The sequence below is a fragment of the Echeneis naucrates genome, chromosome 14 (genome assembly GCF_900963305.1).
Source record: "Echeneis naucrates chromosome 14, fEcheNa1.1, whole genome shotgun sequence".
Taxonomy (NCBI): Eukaryota; Metazoa; Chordata; class Actinopteri; order Carangiformes; family Echeneidae; genus Echeneis; species Echeneis naucrates.
The window spans coordinates 15,674,022-15,690,938 of NC_042524.1; the positions used below are offsets into that span (position 1 = coordinate 15,674,022).

General features: G+C 38.0%; 1 protein-coding gene across 1 annotated transcript; it reads left to right on the forward strand.

Moving 5' to 3' along the window:
* The first annotated feature begins 2,224 nt into the window (after positions 1-2,224).
* Positions 2,225-16,037, forward strand: kif4 (kinesin family member 4). The gene is made up of 31 exons (XM_029519275.1): positions 2,225-2,409; positions 3,529-3,673; positions 3,803-3,917; positions 4,127-4,317; positions 4,510-4,599; positions 4,725-4,891; positions 6,089-6,183; positions 6,342-6,461; positions 6,759-6,934; positions 7,180-7,241; positions 7,348-7,480; positions 7,702-7,760; positions 8,002-8,107; positions 9,224-9,328; positions 9,547-9,729; positions 9,954-10,057; positions 10,172-10,316; positions 10,480-10,590; positions 10,729-10,812; positions 10,970-11,083; positions 11,233-11,388; positions 11,515-11,612; positions 12,014-12,143; positions 12,232-12,402; positions 12,522-12,641; positions 12,747-12,824; positions 13,091-13,192; positions 13,355-13,522; positions 14,198-14,323; positions 14,584-14,700; positions 14,983-16,037. Exons 2-31 carry the CDS (start codon positions 3,551-3,553, stop codon positions 15,193-15,195), a joined length of 3,762 nt encoding a protein of 1,253 aa, XP_029375135.1. The 5' UTR covers positions 2,225-2,409; positions 3,529-3,550; the 3' UTR covers positions 15,196-16,037.
* Positions 16,038-16,917: the final 880 nt, after the last annotated feature.

The following is a 16,917-nucleotide window of genomic DNA, read 5'->3' on the forward strand; positions in this document are numbered from 1 at the left end:
CATGCCACTCAGAACATGTTTTGAAACTACGACAGGAAGGAAAATTCAGCCTATTCCTATTCCAACCACTCTGTACGAGAAGGCTGTGCTGTTCAAGGTCAGTTTAAATGACACAATCAGGCTGCGCTGAGGGTATATTTGTTGGCAATATTATCTTCCTTCTGACATACACAATCACAGTTTAGTGAATATTTGGAGGGTGGATTAGTTTGTTCTATTTATTTACTGTCTGTACTATTCTTGGGAGCAGGGATAATCTGGCATGTTGTTATTAGGCCTTGGGGAGGAATTTCCCACAGTGGCAGGACTCGCACACTTCTCAGATATCTTGTACAATATTAGACAGAGGGCAGAGAGTTAGCTGTCTTGATGATAATTTAAATAAACAGAAAGTTCTGTTAAACTTCAAAATTCTTCAAAAGATCAGAAATCTGTCAGAGAAATCCATAAAAATAATATATTTAGACAGCATGTTTCAAACATTATGCCACTGATTGTATATTTGAATATTTGAATGACACTAAAGAGAAAATTGATGTTTTTACTTCCCTGTGGCCTATAATGGCCAAAGTGCACAAGCAGGAGTTTTGCTCAATTACTCATTATTTCTCAAGTCTCCCGCTGACATTTCTGGATACCAAAATAATTACTTATTGTTGCCCAATCTCATGTTGTGGCACAATATCCCTCAATCCATTTTTTTTTTCAGCACTCTGAATAAAATTACCCCGTTGTTAATATGTTCAACGGGTTCACTGGATTATGAATAATCATTACAAATATTAACATTATGTACAAAATTTCCATTAAATTAATTTCATTTGTTCTGCCATGAGTCACTCATTCAGTGTTTGTATGTGAAGTCATCAGCCTCCGTCATAGGATGGGTTGAGGCTAGACGGACCAGACAGACCAGACATCTATGTAACAGTGGATAAGTGCTAGCAATGTTGTTGCAGTCTCAGTGGTTCGAAGGTTGGTAAAGGTTATGGCTCGCATAGCACCCCATTAAAACTGAGCGGTATGTGCTCATTTGTCTAATACATTCAATAAATACCCTGTTGCATTTTCCATAATTGTAGGAATAAATAAATGGAGGGAAATAAGAATTCGGCTAATCAAAATGCAAATGCCACTCTAGCTCATGCTCTAACTTTTGACACTAGACAGCCTGATTCTCTTCCCTGCAGAAACCTTGTCATCTCTATATTTGGACCCAGCTATTTCCCTCTGCGACTCTGTAGTGAACTTTTTCCTCCAGCCAGAACTGAGGAGTCACTCCCTATTTCCCAGTGTTGGCGAAAAACTCTCTAAACTTCTAATCAAGTGATGCTGTATCATCCAATCATCTTCTCCTCTGCTGTCTCTGTTTGCAATCATGTTATTGCAAAAAATATCTCCTGAACTTTTACTTTTTCGCCTGGCATGTCTATCTTACACAATTCACATGCTGTTGCCTGGACACCATGACCCTGAGGATTGCTCTTCATGCTCTGGCTCATAACCATCATTTGAGTTGTGTTGTAATTTAGTAACTTTACAGTTACAGTTGCAATACTGTTTCTTATACCCCTCTTTACAAGTAAATAAGTGGATAAAAATTTTTTAGTTAACAGGGATTCTTGTCCATGTCTCATAAATTATACCAATGTCTTGTTGGTAGGTGAGTGCAGCTTTTACAATTTAAGTTACCTGTGTAAGCTTGGATCAGTACACCTACTGTGGCAAGCATGTGAATATTGAATTATTTACTGAGTGAATGATTAATTGTGATATTCAGAACAAAATTCTTTTTTTTTTTCAAACATCATGAGCTTGTTGAATTTCTCTCACGCTTATGAATGTCCTACAAGAGAATATGAGTGTGTTTTTTTTCAGCACAGTTTACATTATAACACACAACCTGTTTTATCTCAAAAAGAAGCAAAAGGTTTTCTGTAAAACAAGTAAAAAATAGTTAAATCATAACCAATAAAACACGCCAGAGTTTGACTATACTTTTGATTTCATTTCAGCAGATTTAAACACCAAATTAATGTTCAATTATTCACCCAGAAGTGAAGATGAAAAATGGAAGATGAAATGTAAATCTTAGTTGTGTTGTTGCTGATATTCCTGCAGAGGTCAGTGAAGTCGTCCGTCTGCAGTGACTCTGCTCTAAATGAGCCGTAGAAGAAGAAGCTGAGGGGCGGGGCTACGCGTTTGAAAGTGGCGGGCAGCAACAACAACCAGCTCATGGACGACAATCTAACACTAACCTCGGCCGCAGGACAAACTCCTACAAGTTACATCAGGAGCTAGAGATTGAGAAGACAGTCGGACGCTGTTGCTCTTTCATTATTAACCAACAGCACTATATGCTCTGTGTTGTGATATTTAAACGCTTGGCACTGAAAGAACCGTGAAAAGGTAACGTTAATATCAGGGTTGCTAATAACTGCAGCTAGCTAGTTACCGTTAAACCGTGAGGAGCTTTAGCTGAATATTATCCGTCAGCTTGGTTGAGGACGGTATTTATGTCGGTGGTGTGGCTGTCACTTCGACTAAAAGCTGCACTTTCACGACCACAAACGATTGTCTCTTGAGTTGCAGTTCGACCTGGGTTATAGTCAGCTTTGTTAGCTAGTACTTATCCTGGAGACAGATCGACCGAGTAACGTTACAGTTAGAAAAGCTATCTGTCTTAAAATACCACATTTCCATTATTTCAAATGATTGCAGAGCCCCATTTGGTCTGTTTAAGGATGAACTGAAGGTTAGAGCATCATCCTCAGACCAATCACGGAGCTGCTCCCTAGACGGTGAATAATGGACCAACACAACTGCCAGTAATGACACCCACGGTGATCATGTTGACACAAGGGGACATTTTCTTGCTGAAGAAAGCCATTCAACCACGATGAAAGTCATTTTCCCATCGTTTAAAACAGAAGATCAGTAAATCCATGTAGTCCGTGTCGTGCTTAGTGATACCGACTTAGTATAGATAATAGTATCTCCAATCTTAAACATTTTTAAAAAGATGCTGACCTTCCCATCGTGGATCATTTGAATATCATATGATTATTATTATTATTTTTTTTACGGTTTTTATTCTGGAGTTTTTTTCTGTTTGTTCATACTATATTGTTTCACTAACTATGTATTACATTCATATCATATCACAAACTGGTAAATTTGTAACAAAGAAAATGTGGATGGTTTTAGAATTTGGCTGACATTTCCAGTCGTGCCAGGAAAGTGGTGGTGTTTTAGGAATGAGAGTAAAACCGTGGAGCTTTTCCTGATCCTATAGAGTAATTCTGCCAAAAAATTGAAAACTAATTGAAGGCAATGGATGTTATTTGAGAACTCAGTAAGTGGAGCACTGCACTGCTAGTGAGTTTAACAAAACGCATTTAAATGTAAAGTATTCTCTAAAGTCTTTTGTGTATCCAAAATATTTGATAACATACTATCTTCCCACATTACTGGGCTGAAATTACTTGGCTTCATTATTAAAACTGCAGCTGTTTCTTTCATCACTAGGTATTGATTGGACTCTTGCATCATGACAAATGAGGATGCCAAGGTTATCCCTGTGCGGGTGGCCTTGCGATGTCGCCCGCTGGTACCTAAAGAAATCAATGAGGGATGTCAGTGCTGTCTCACTTTCGTGCCTGAGGAGCCACAGGTGTGTGATCAACAACTTATTTTTTCAGAGTTATTCCAGACTCATATGTTTGTACTAGTATGGTTCTATGTATCCATGTATGTATTTATTTAATTTTTTGTAATGACAGTACGCACTGTGCACTTTCAGGTAATTGTTGGCACAGAAAAGGCGTTTACCTATGATTTTGTATTCGATCCCAATGCTGAACAAGAAGAAGTGTTTGGAACAGCTGTGTCCCCCTTATTGTGTGGCCTTTTCAAAGGTAACTTTTTTTTGTCTATGAACATGATCAGTTGAAATGCCTTCAAATTGTTTCCTTAGACGTGACCATGCATAGTCTGCTTCATAAGAAATTTTTGACATCAGTGGCTTTTTTAAATACATTTAACTGTACACAAAATGTACCACTAGCAGCAAAATCACAAACCATTAGATTACCTAAAATGTTAAATTATTGTGTGTATTTTCTAGGCTACCATGCCACAGTGCTTGCATATGGACAAACTGGATCGGGAAAGACCTTCTCCATGGGAGGTACATATACATCAGCTCAAGAGAATGATCCTTCAGTTGGAGTTATTCCACGAGTTATCAGAAGAATTTTTGAGGAAAGGGAGAGAAGGACAGACTGTGAATTCAGCCTGGCGGTATCTTACCTGGAGGTTGGTGGACAGATACTGCTTGCTCTCTCTCTCTCTCTCTCTTTTTTTTTTTTTGGCTTATCAATAATTTTTAAATGACTTTTAAAAATTTATTAAGTATTCTGGAGAAATTATTTAATGAGACCTTGGAGGAAATGTTATTTAATTGCACTTTATAATTGGTAATTTAGATAAGCATCCTTTTCATTGTAGATCTATAATGAAGATATATTGGATTTGCTCTGTGCATCTAAAGATAAACCTGCCATCAGCATTCGAGAAGACCCAAAAGATGGCATTAAGGTAAGTGAATGACATTAAATATGACAGCACACTTGTAAACTCGTGATGAATACATATATACATCTCAATCCAATGCATACAATTTTATAAGCCTTTGTTTTATTACACTTGTCTTTTTTTTCCAGATTGTGGGCTTAACTGAGAGGCATGTGTTCTCTGCTCAAGAGATGGTGGGCTGTCTAGAGCTTGGAAACTCTGCTCGCACTGTGGGCTCAACAGCAATGAATGCTGCTTCTTCACGCTCACATGCTATCTTTACCATCACGTTGGAGCAGCGCAGAGGGACAGACAAGTCAGTTTTCTCCCATAGTCATTTCATTATGGCATTTATATTTTTCTGTTTTCAAAAGTTTAAATGCATGTACGTACACTTATAAATGTTAACAGTGCACCTTATAATGTGATGGAGAAAATAGTTCTGAATATACTGGAGAGTATTCACAGCCTAGTCCCCTTATCCCTGCTGAGAAGCATCCTCACAGCAAGATGCTGTCACCATAATGCTTGACTGTAGTGACAATATGAACGGATGAGTGCCTGGTGTTCTCCAGACATGGCGTTTGCAGTTCTGCCCAAACTTTTTGTCTCATCACAACTTTAAATGTTGTTTGGCAGATTCCTTAAGACAGCTGTCATTTGTTTTACTTTAAGTTGCTTCTCTCTAGCTGTTGTACTACAAGGGCCTGATTGATGGGGGTCCTTTTGTTATGGTCATCTTTCTTGTAGCTTCTTATCTTTTAAAGTTCTGTTAGCATGATCATTGCGGTCTTGGTCAACTAGCGAAGGCCATGCATAACTTGTCTCTCACTTTGGTGGCATGGCAAAATGTAGGAAGAGCCCTTTGTTCTCTGGTGTATGGTGTTATACCATTTCTCTGAACTATGCCTCAGTGCAGCTTCATTGCAGAGGTCTACAGAGAATTGCTTAGACAATTTAGAGTAGTTTTTGCTCTGATGTGCAATATTAATTGTGGGATTTTATTATATACAGGGTTTGTGCCTTTGTAATCTGTCCATTCATTTCATTTCGGCACACTTGTCCTTGACACATCTCAATGATAATCGGGAATAAAAACAATGTCTACCTGTCTGTAATGCAGTTCAGACGATTATAATTTTCATTCATCTTCTACCGCTTATCTGTTTCATGAGTCACATGGGGTGCTGCAGCCAATCCTAGCTCGCACTGGGTGAGGTCGGGGTACACCCTGGACATGTCACTAGTACATCACAAGGCCAATACACAGAGAGACAGAGAACATGCAAACTCAACTGTTTACAGATATAAAATATACTTGATTGCCTTGTTACATTTTGTCAAAAAGGTATTCAACTTCACATTTTGTGCTGTATTTCTTTTTAAATACCCCTATGTATATATGTCCTACTCTCCTATGTGTAAATGAGGCAATATTTTCAAAACATTTGACTTGTATTATAAAATATTATATTAATAATAAAATAATATAATATTTAATGTTTAATTGCAGAGCTGACTCGGTTGTTTCAAAGTTGCACCTTGTGGATCTAGCTGGTTCAGAGAGACAAAAGAAAACCAAAGCAGAGGGAGATCGTTTGAAAGAAGGTAACAAATATTTGTATCATTTTCTGTGGATTAACTCAATTTAAAAATTGTTAGGCCTCAATGCAGACTCTCCAGATTAACATTACACATGCTCTCTTTGGGCATTGTAACTGAGTTTAATAACAGTAGTACTTTTTGATGTTTATTTTCATCTTCAGGCATCAGCATCAATCGCGGCCTTTTGTCTTTGGGTAATGTGATCAGTGCATTGGGGGATGAAAGCAAAAAAAACACCTTTGTTCCCTACAGAGACTCCAAGCTCACCCGTCTGCTGCAAGGTAGACTTTGATTTAGATAGTCAAAAGTTACATATTGTTCATTATGTCTAATTTTTTATGATCTCTAAGCGTGAACAAATCATATTCAGCACTCCACAGATGTACTGTGTTTGACTGTTTTGTCTCCTTAAGCCTTTGTTTTCTATGCTTGCATCTGTTCTGTTAAACAAATACTTGTTAACACAAAAATGGAAGAGTCAAGGTACATTGAAAAAGCCAGGCATTCAGTACTATAGTCACGTTACACATAACTGCAGAATCATTTAACTTACCACTATTGTGTGTTTGTTTCCTCAGACTCTTTGGGAGGCAACAGCCACACTCTGATGATTGCATGTGTCAGTCCTGCAGACTCAAATATGGAGGAAACCATCAATACCCTGCGATATGCTGACAGAGCTCGCAAAATAAAAAACAAACCTATTGTCAATGTTGACCCAAGAGCTGCAGAGATGAACCGTTTGAAACAACAGGTACATACACTGAGAGGAAAAGTCTTTTGTATAGTTGACCTCACAATCAAACTCCTGACTGCCATTGGTATCAATGCTGCAAGACCCGTGTGGTTCAGTGAATTCTGTACAATTTGGAAACCTCTATTTACATCTACTACTGTTAAGGAAAAAGACAAAAATTTGACGTGGCCAAAATGTGAAATATGCAAAATACCTGCTTTTATTTAATAATGTCATAAATGTCTTTATTCGTTCTTGTTTAGGTTCAGGAGCTGCAGGTAATGCTACTTCATGCCCGTGGAGGAGTAGCTCCAGTACTCTCTGGGTAAGACATTAAATTTCCATTTACATTATGCCTGAGATAAAGGTACCCAGAGTACATATGACCCTCAACAAAAGGCTGTAATGGTTAAATGGTCTCTCTGTTACAGTGCAGAGTCACCGGAGAAAGTGACTAATCTGTTGGAAAGGAACCGCGCTCTGCAGGATGAGAACAATAAGCTGAGCAGGGAGCTGAGTGAGGCAGCAGGGCAGACTGCCCTCATGTTTGAGAAGATCATTATGGTGACACAGACCACTTTACCGTTCCCAGTCATGGTTGAAAGCAGTGAAACTATTCTTATATTGAGCACGAGTAAAAAAACATAAGCAAAAGCCAGACTATTGACATAGCCATCAAATGAAAAAGGAAAAAAGATCCTAAATTTCTATTTGTTCTTCCTCTCACTTTTCAGTTCTGGATTGTCATTATTTCTTTAGCAAATTGCAATTACTTTATTTTACAGACAGAGCAAACAAATGAGAAACTGCAAAGCAAGCTGGAACAACTGCAGCACCATGCAGCGTAAGTTTACAAAGGTGTAAAGCCAGAGGGTTTTTGGGATGACTGTTGCAAAGCAAAGAGGACACTGAACACATCTTTCTGCTAAGCGTTGTTAGATGTGTTGTCTATTGTAAATGGGCTGTATAATTTTAATCATTTTATGTATTTGTTGGTCTATGATGACAATCTTGAGTGGTTTAAAAGTTCATGAGGTTTTAGTTCTGTTTTTTCTTAGCTCATAACTACTCCTAACTGATTTCAGATGTACAGTGAATCTTGAGAAATTGTTGGAGACACTGGAGGACCAGGAGCTGAAGGAGAATGTTGAGGTGATGAGGAACTTGCAAGACCTCATCCTGGAGCTAAAGGTACACACGTCTTGCGTCATAGTGCCGAAAGACAAGTGTGTATTAATGCTGAAATTTGCAACAGGCACATTTGGCTTAATAGGCTTAATTGATTAATTAAGATGTAATTAATAGGTTAATTGGAAGTTACTGATGGTAGCTGGAATAATTTGTAGATTTCAGTATAATCTTTGCTTGTTGGACAGTGTGTTTCAGCACATTGAGCATGAAAAAGAATAATGCAATCTGTTTTTATAGTAGATGTAGCCTTTTAACACGGTGCCTCAATTAAGGCTTCAAAACTTATACAAAATCACCAGGTAAGGATTTTGTTAGAAATCCTTGACTGACAGCAGATTGCAGACTGTAGTCTTTTACTTTGAATATTTCCTGGTGATGCTCTTCCAGGCCTTCACTGCAGTCACCAGTCCTTGTCTTTAGTCTGGTCAGACTGACTCAGACAGTCAAAAATATGCCACTTTACCGTGAAAAGCTATTTGGTTGTTCTGACCATATGTTTTGGATCGGTGTCCTGCTGAATGATGAAATGTTGGGCAATGAGTTTTCATACATTGGGTTGAATCTGAGGGCAGAATGTTTCCTCCTGTTTCCATCAGCAGTGATGGAAGTTCCTCTTTATCCTCATTTTCTTTTTTCTTTTCTTATTCTCTTGTTTTTTTGTTTTTTTTTTTGACGACATACATGTTTGTCTTTGTTTAATTTGTGTTTTAAACTGTGAGGTCTTCTTTCAATTTCTTTTGGGAGAACTGTAAGATGGCTTTTTGAGGTTTGGTAGAGGTTTGTATCTCATTGTGAATACTGAGACTCTGTTCATGAAGACCTCTCTTGGTAAAAGCCAAAGAAATTTTTCTTTTGAGAACAACTTAACAGTTGCTAAAGAAACATTTTTTCTATGGTGTCCAAATACCTTTGAGTGTTTGGACTTTATTTCAGTTCTTTAAATATTCAGATAAATGTACTCACAGTAAAATGGAGACTGTGTACTTAAAAGCAGAATAAAAATGTGTTCGTGTCTAAATGCATGCAGTTTTGGCTATACATTCAGCGGTGGATTATTTGGATGTTCATCACTATTTATTCATACTGCCTGTTTTACTTTGTGTTGAAATTTCTTAGAATGAGAGTGCAGGTATTGCTGCCTCAATCGATGCAATAGCTACAGGAGAGGATGTACCTGAAGTTTGCAGGAATGGCAGTAAAAATGCAACGGTGGATCCATCAGTAAGTCAACAGTTTTATACTATTAATGATGACTTGAAATTATATTTACTCTCAAAGGTAATACACAGCATTTAGTATTTTGCAGTCTTTATAAAAATATAATATTCTGCATATTTTAATCAGACTTGCTGTGATGAATCATTTAAATCTCCAATTAAAGAATAAAACCCATTCTAAGTGTAATTCGAAGCATTTTCCTCCTGTAACACATTAAACAGGATACCACTGGCATTGTTGGTAAAGATTCCCCAGAGGCCTTCACAACCCATCATGCACTACGGCAGGCCCAGCTCTCCAAGGAACTGATTGAGCTAAACAAAGTATTGAGCTTGAAGGAAGCGTTTGTGAGGAAAATGTGCCAAAATGACAGCCAGCTGGAGCCAATGCAGTCAGAACACCAGGTTTGAGAAATTTGGATCCAATTTTTGAATCCTAAAAATATTAATTGAAAATTTTATTTAATCTGATCTTTTAAATTTACTGACATTGACATTGATTTGAGCGAATTTGAAAGCGGAAAATGTACGTTTTAAGCACTCTTTTTCGTTGTTGTTTCTTTGTGTTTGTATGTTTTTAATAATACTGAGCCACAGTTTGTAATCCATATCCATTTTGTCTCCTACAGAAAAATGTACACACCCTGCAGTCTGCAGTGGACTCTCTGCAAAAAGAGAAAGAAGAACTCATTCTGGCTCTTCAGTCTGCAAAGAAAGATACCAACCAGGCTAAGTATGAACAGTAAATTATTGAGTTGTGGTCTGTTTTACCTGAAGTCAATCTGATGTAAAATGTCAAAAGTAACTGCCCTCACTTCTTACCTCCTTGGATGACACCTTCTTCTAGGCTTAGTGAGCAGCGGAGGAAGAGGTTACAGGAGCTCGAGGGCCAGCTTGTAGACATGAAGAAGAAGCTTCTCGAACAGTCCAAACTGCTCAAGCTCAAAGAGTCCTCTGTTCAGAAAGTTAACAAGCTCATGCAGGAGATACAGGTAACCAGTGACTTTCATTATGTTCTTTTCATGGTTTAGAGCATGTGGATAGCTGCGTTCATCCTGATCATAATAATGCAGTTGACAAAAAGTTTTGTAATATTTCATACTGGTTACACAGCCACAGAGCCCAAGTCACCTAACAGTAACAGTGTTTTCATAGGCTATGAAGACTCAGCGTACACAGCTGATGAGGCAGATGAGGGAGGACTCTGAAAAATTCAGAAACTGGAAGAGCAAGAAGGACAGAGAGGTGCTGCAGCTCAAAGAGAAGGTATGAGAAGGTCACCTTCTTGAAATACTGCAGAATATCTTAATAAATTCTCAGTCATTTTTTAGCCTTTTACTAAAAATGTTTTGTTATTTGCCTTCAATAACTTCAGTTTATTTATTTTTCTTCCTTGTTTTATAGGATCGTAAGCGTCAGTATGAGATACTGAAACTTGAGCGGGATTTCCAGAAACAGGCCAATGTCCTGCGTCGTAAAACAGAAGAGGTGAGGTCTCTTGGTCTGTCTGTGTAATTTGTCATTGTCAAATGGGAAATATATTTCATAGACTGTATTTTAAATGTGTCACGATTTGCAAAAACCAAGTTTAAAACTTCTGTCAGTTTTTCTAATACACTTTTTTTTTTTTTTTTTTTACTTTCAGGCTGCAGCTGCAAACAAGCGGTTGAAAGATGCCCTGCAGAAGAGAAGTGAGGTGGCAGAGAAACGGAAAGATACCCAGAACAGAGGAATAGAAGGAGCTGCTGCAAGAGTGAAGGTAGTTAACCTTGGTTCTAGGCTTCTTTGGAAACCTTTTTGTCTTATTGCAATGACATTAACCACCTTGAGAATGTTGGCTTCAGTTGTAAATATAAATATCGCTATATGATTGGCAGGCTTTTTTATTATTAAACTTTATTTGAGCAGACATGGCTTCTTAATGAAGTGGAGGTGATGGTTAGTACAGAAGAGGCCCGACGACACCTCAGTGATCTGCTGGAGGACAGAAAAGTTTTGGCTCAGGAGATCAACCATCTCAAACAGCAAATTGACGCCGGGGAGAAACCTGCCGCCAAAATCAGGGTGAGCTGAGAAATTACACACTGATGACAATAGGCACAGAATTGATAAGCGAAACCTTCAGTGCACCAGTCAAGTAGAAATGTCACGATGAATCAGTATTTTCATTTGCAATGTCCTTCCACACAGCGCCGGACGCTGATCATCTCTGAGCTGGAGAACCATGGAGTGCTGGAAACACCTCTGACCAAACAGGTTGAGAACCTGGAGACAGAAATGGGTCTCAGGTGATTCAGAGAAACCAGCATAACCTTTGTCTGGAACACTTTCAATTGATTTTTATCTTTTCATTTACATTTTATTTATAATGCTAGCTGCAAATTGATAAAAGCTCACTACACATATTACTGGGGCATTTAATTTCTGTGCAACATTTTATAATGCACAAAAATTGTTTAAAATTTCTTTTTTCTTTTTTTTTAATATCTTTTTATCAAAATGTGTCCTGCTGAAGCCTGCTGTGAAAAATGTCTTGGCAAATTCTGTACACGATTTTATACCGAGTCATCGTGGAAGATTTTTTGGACTCTTTGAAAACACAATATCTTTTACAAAAATATCAACATGTGCATCAGATTTATTTTTAGTTAATAAGTTCAAATTTTCATAGCAATTTTTACCTCAACAGGAACGCACAGATAGCCGACCTCCAGCAGAAGCTTCTTGTTGCAGACAATGAGGGGCGTTTGAAGCAACGCATAGATGGCCTCACAAGCATTGTTGATGCCAAGTGTGCCCTCAAAGTCTTGATGTCTGAGGTGACAGATCTTCTGGGAAGTCCAATTAATATATCACAAATGCGTGTGGAATCATTCACTAATTAGTTTGCTGTCACCTTTTCTGTAGCTGGTGTCTGCTAAAACAGCCAGTGCCAAGCTGGAGAGTGAACTCAAACAGGAGAAAGGAAATGCACAAGATTTAAGGAAGATGCTTGCTGAGGAGAGAAATGTGATGTCTACCATGGACATGGAGCACCAGCAGCAGCTGGTAGAGCTAGAGCAGGGGCATCAAGAGAAGGTGCTCATGTCTGTTTATGGGCTATTCTGTAGACGAGCAAATTATGCATGTTAGTTCTATATATGGGTGTGTCGTCTGTGTGTTTATGAATATGTATTTACACTCACTTTCTTGTTCAGGTGCTTTATCTCCTGAACCAGCTACAGAACAAACCCATATGTGGTGAGTCAGACAAAACAACGGAGAAGGATGAGGAGAGTTCAAAGGAGAAGGAGCTTCTTCAGCGTCTCAGAGTTCAGGTTGGTTTCCACTGGTTGCAGAACAGATTTAATCAACCTTTGTCTGGAATCAGACAGAATTATCATGTTTGTTCATGTGGTTATTTCTAACATTCACTGCTTTAGGAAGAGGAGCTTGAAAAACTGCGTGAATTAAGTGAACAGAATCAGAAACTGGTGGAACAGAATGAGCAATACAGACAGGTGACTCATATCAACTCACATTATTAGTTTATATTTTAATGTTAGATTGAAATACAAATGATAAATGCCATATACAAATGAAAGCAGCAGACACAAAAAAATTCTAAATAACTGCACTTCAGGTTAACAATTTAAATGATCTCAAAATTAGACTATTACATTTCCTTCGCCATGACTGTTAGCATTAATAATTTGCCATGCAGCAATGCTGCGTTTTTCTTTACATTAACTGTGTGATTGGCTCACCATATATTGTGTTTGAACAGAAACTCTCATTGCTTCAGCTGGCAAGTGGAAAGAAAAATCTTCTGCCTCCCATTAACAATGAGAAGATCCTGGATGACTCATTTGAGTACATTCCACCAAAGGTTAGTTCATGAAGGATTTCATGTTTGTGTTGTAATTTTTTTTTTAATGTCCTTGTTATTTTCTGTTGAATTATTTTAGTCGAGGCCAATTAAAAAAAACAAAAAACAAAAAACTGGATAATTTCAGATGTGTTGACCTATCCTGTTTTCTCTGAACAAAAGCCCAAAGCTAGGCGCTTCACTACAGCCAGAGCACCACTTAACACGCCCATTGACATTGAGGAGCTGAGGTCTCCCAGTGAGGATGAGAATGAGGAGGAAGAGGATGAGTGGCGTCCAGAGAAAATTGAGAAGGGGCGCAGAAACTCAAAGAAACCAAAAGCAACTGGGGTAAGACCGGTATTAGTACTGGAGACATTGTCATTTCTGTAGTAAAACATTAAATTTAGACTGACTTTGCTCAGTGAAATATAATGAAAGGTGAGAACAAATCATGGAGAAAAGACCATTGAGGGATGGGTACTCAAATACAATATTAAATGGGCCTCAGGCAAAAAAAAAAAGACAGCAATATCAATAAACTCTGGAGTTATTGCTACTGCTTGGTACCTGAAGCACTAAGAAAATACATTTTCTATTTGTTGTTGCTATTTTTCTGTTAAAAGTTCAGTGTTTCTTATGAGACATAGGTCTATAATGCCTACCAGTGTTTGCTGCTCTCCATCCTGTTTTTAACTTTTAACTAACTTAAATTTTAACTGTCCCCATTGGTGCATTTCTTTAAAACATATTACATCTGTCAAAAACAGGTAAAAACCTGAGACCATCCAAAGTAGACTCTTTTCAGTTGATTAAAAGTTATAAATCTCAGCTTTTTATGCTTCTCTGAAGGAATGTTGAACCTTCATATAACAGCGCTATGAATTGCACAATTAAGTTCAGGTTAATTTAAAAGTAAATGTCTCCTGCTTTGGACAGTCCTGAGCTCTAGAGGTTTTTAAGGATGAGATAGGTGGACAACTTGTGATTATATGGCGTGACTATAAGCAGCCTCTCTTTATTCAGTGTGCGTGTAAAGGTCGCTGCAGTAACAAGCAGTGCAGGTGCCGCAAAGGAAAGATGACGTGCGGGGAAAACTGCCAGTGTGATCATGAGAAATGTAGAAACATGGATAAACAGCCACCAGCTGAAGTAAGTCTTCTAATCTACTCCACTTCCCTCCTTCATGTCATTAGACAAATATTTATTATACAGATATGAAACATTTGAATAATTATGAAACAATACAAAAAATGTTGAACAGCTTCTTAGGTGCTGTCATTGTAGCTACACAGCAACACACCATTTTTGCTGTCCTATCAGATCTGGATTTAACTGAGTTGTTAGATATTTGACTCTTTGATACAGATCCACTTGGAATGTAGTTCTCAGTTTTCAATTGCTCATTTCAGAATATAAGTCAGACAGAAAGTGTTTCCAGAGACACTGCATCTCTTCAAGACTCCTCCACTGCCAGCCCTGACAACACCACGTTCTTTAAGCCACCATCTTGTACTCCAACCAAGAAGGTAAATTGTCTCCTTCTGAAAACTACAGAGTAATCCATCATATGGTGGACTTTAATGATTGGCATTCTGCTTATCAGTTAATACAGAATGATATATTTTCATTGTACAAATAAGGCAATGACAGGTTGATGTTTTGTCTAAACAAACACTGCAAATCTCCAAGTTGGTATAATGAAGTATTCCATATTAAATCTTTATGTATATAGTCTCTACAGTATTCGCTGCCACTGAAACTCTAACTCTGAATGCAGAGTAATCGTAACATCTCAATCTGGATTTTAGGTACTAAAAGAAATTGGAGATATGGGACATGGCACTGCAGACCTTAAGTTGGTCAGGAAACCTGTGTTTCCAGAGGAAGAGGAGGAGGATGACGACGACGATGATGAGGAGGACAGAACAACAGTCAGTTTCCTCAAGAAGAAGAAACGAATCCTGACAAGTTTTCAGAACAGTTTTTTCTCTGGATGTACCCCGATCAGAGAGGAATCTTGATCAGGACACTGTGATGGGGTTTTTAATATGAGGTGTCCATATGTTTTTGTTAAGTGTTTGTCTTTGTTGCCTGTCTCTTTATTTGTGACTAAATTGTTGTGACATAAATTTTAAGTAGCTGTAAGACACCTAGTGTTCTGTAGAAAGCAACAAAAGGATGTGAATAGTATTAAATTGTTTACTGGAATTTACAATGATCAAGAAGCATGTATGTGATGTTGAATACGTTGCATCAAACTTCCCTGTAGGTGAGACTAAATTTACTTTTCTGATATGTAAAATCAATGTTCAACCAATCTACAGTCACAACTTTACACCAGTACTGTTTTTAACATTTTTGCACAATGTCTGGGGTAGCAACCTGCCGGGTTTTCACTGTGCTTTTAGTATCAGAGCTGAATAAAGTCTTACTCTTTAATCGTGTTTTTAGAGAGCAACCAACTGTTTTTCTTTTTGTCTGTCAGTGTTTACTGTATCGATTTGTTTCATTCAGCAGTCTCTTACCATTTGTGTTGCACTCACTTTCATTGGTGTTTCTTAGTTGCAGTTAGATCTTAAATGGGAAGTTGAACATAATTTAGTGAGAAGTAAATATAATAGTAAACACATTTGACTTGAAAACTGCAGAGAAGAGGAAAAATAAATGGCACATTATGTTTTTCTTTTAATATAATGCCTTTACCACCCCCATCCATTGGTGCTAACAATATTGTCACTATTGCACATTTAAGTAATTCTTGAGTCCATGTTCTTATTTGTAAAAGTACTTCTCATATTTTGGCTGATCCAAATTAAATGTCTCTGGATGGTGGGTCTCTCCGGTGTGTTGTATGATACATTGATGAGAAGTCTTTATTTGTTCCATGTTTTCAATATTTGATGAATAAAATAGCTAACCTAGCATACAACTACATATCTAATTACTAGAGGCCAGAGGGGTTTAAAGAAAATGTCAATTTTGTCTTTACTAAGAGGAAATGCATTACACATTTAATCTTGCCAGCTTCTTTTTTTCAGCTGTATATGATCACAAACTGATTATTGGACTGTTTGGACAAATCAAGCACCAGAGCTCTGAGAAAATACAGAGTCTGTCTGATATTAGCTTTAAGTGCAGTTCCTGCATGCATGAGAGATCACAAAAGAAATAAAAATAAAACCCTGACACTGTAGATCAATATTAGTTTTTATATCCACTAATTTTATAGAATCCCTTAAATGTGATTAGTTCAGATCTGTCCTACTTCACCACAAAGTCCTACAAACTTTACTCATTGTGTGATCAGGTGTTGTGTTCTCTGGAGTGTGTGTTTGATAATCAGCTGTACGTGTGCCTGTTACTTCATTCCTTTACTGTCCTTCTGTGGAATGAACTGTCATTGCTGAGTGAGTTATTTATCGATCAGGTAAGATGGCAGTTACTGAGATTATACTGACTCACTGTCAGAGGCTAACCTAATCTAATTCTAATTAGGAAAGCAGGCATTCGCCTGGAGCCCCAGGCCCCATACAAGGCCCTTTGGGGCCCCCCCAAATGCCCTCTATATTGAGATAGATGCAGGGGCCCCCAAATGGCTAAGTCTGCCACTGCTCACTGTGCAAGTACTGCAGATCACAATGAACCTATCGAGGGTTTGGAGTGTTTCTGATGAATGCCAAGGATGCAAACGCTAAGCCTCACAAGGCGGTGTTGCGACGTGCTGAAGCTCTCCACCTGCTGGC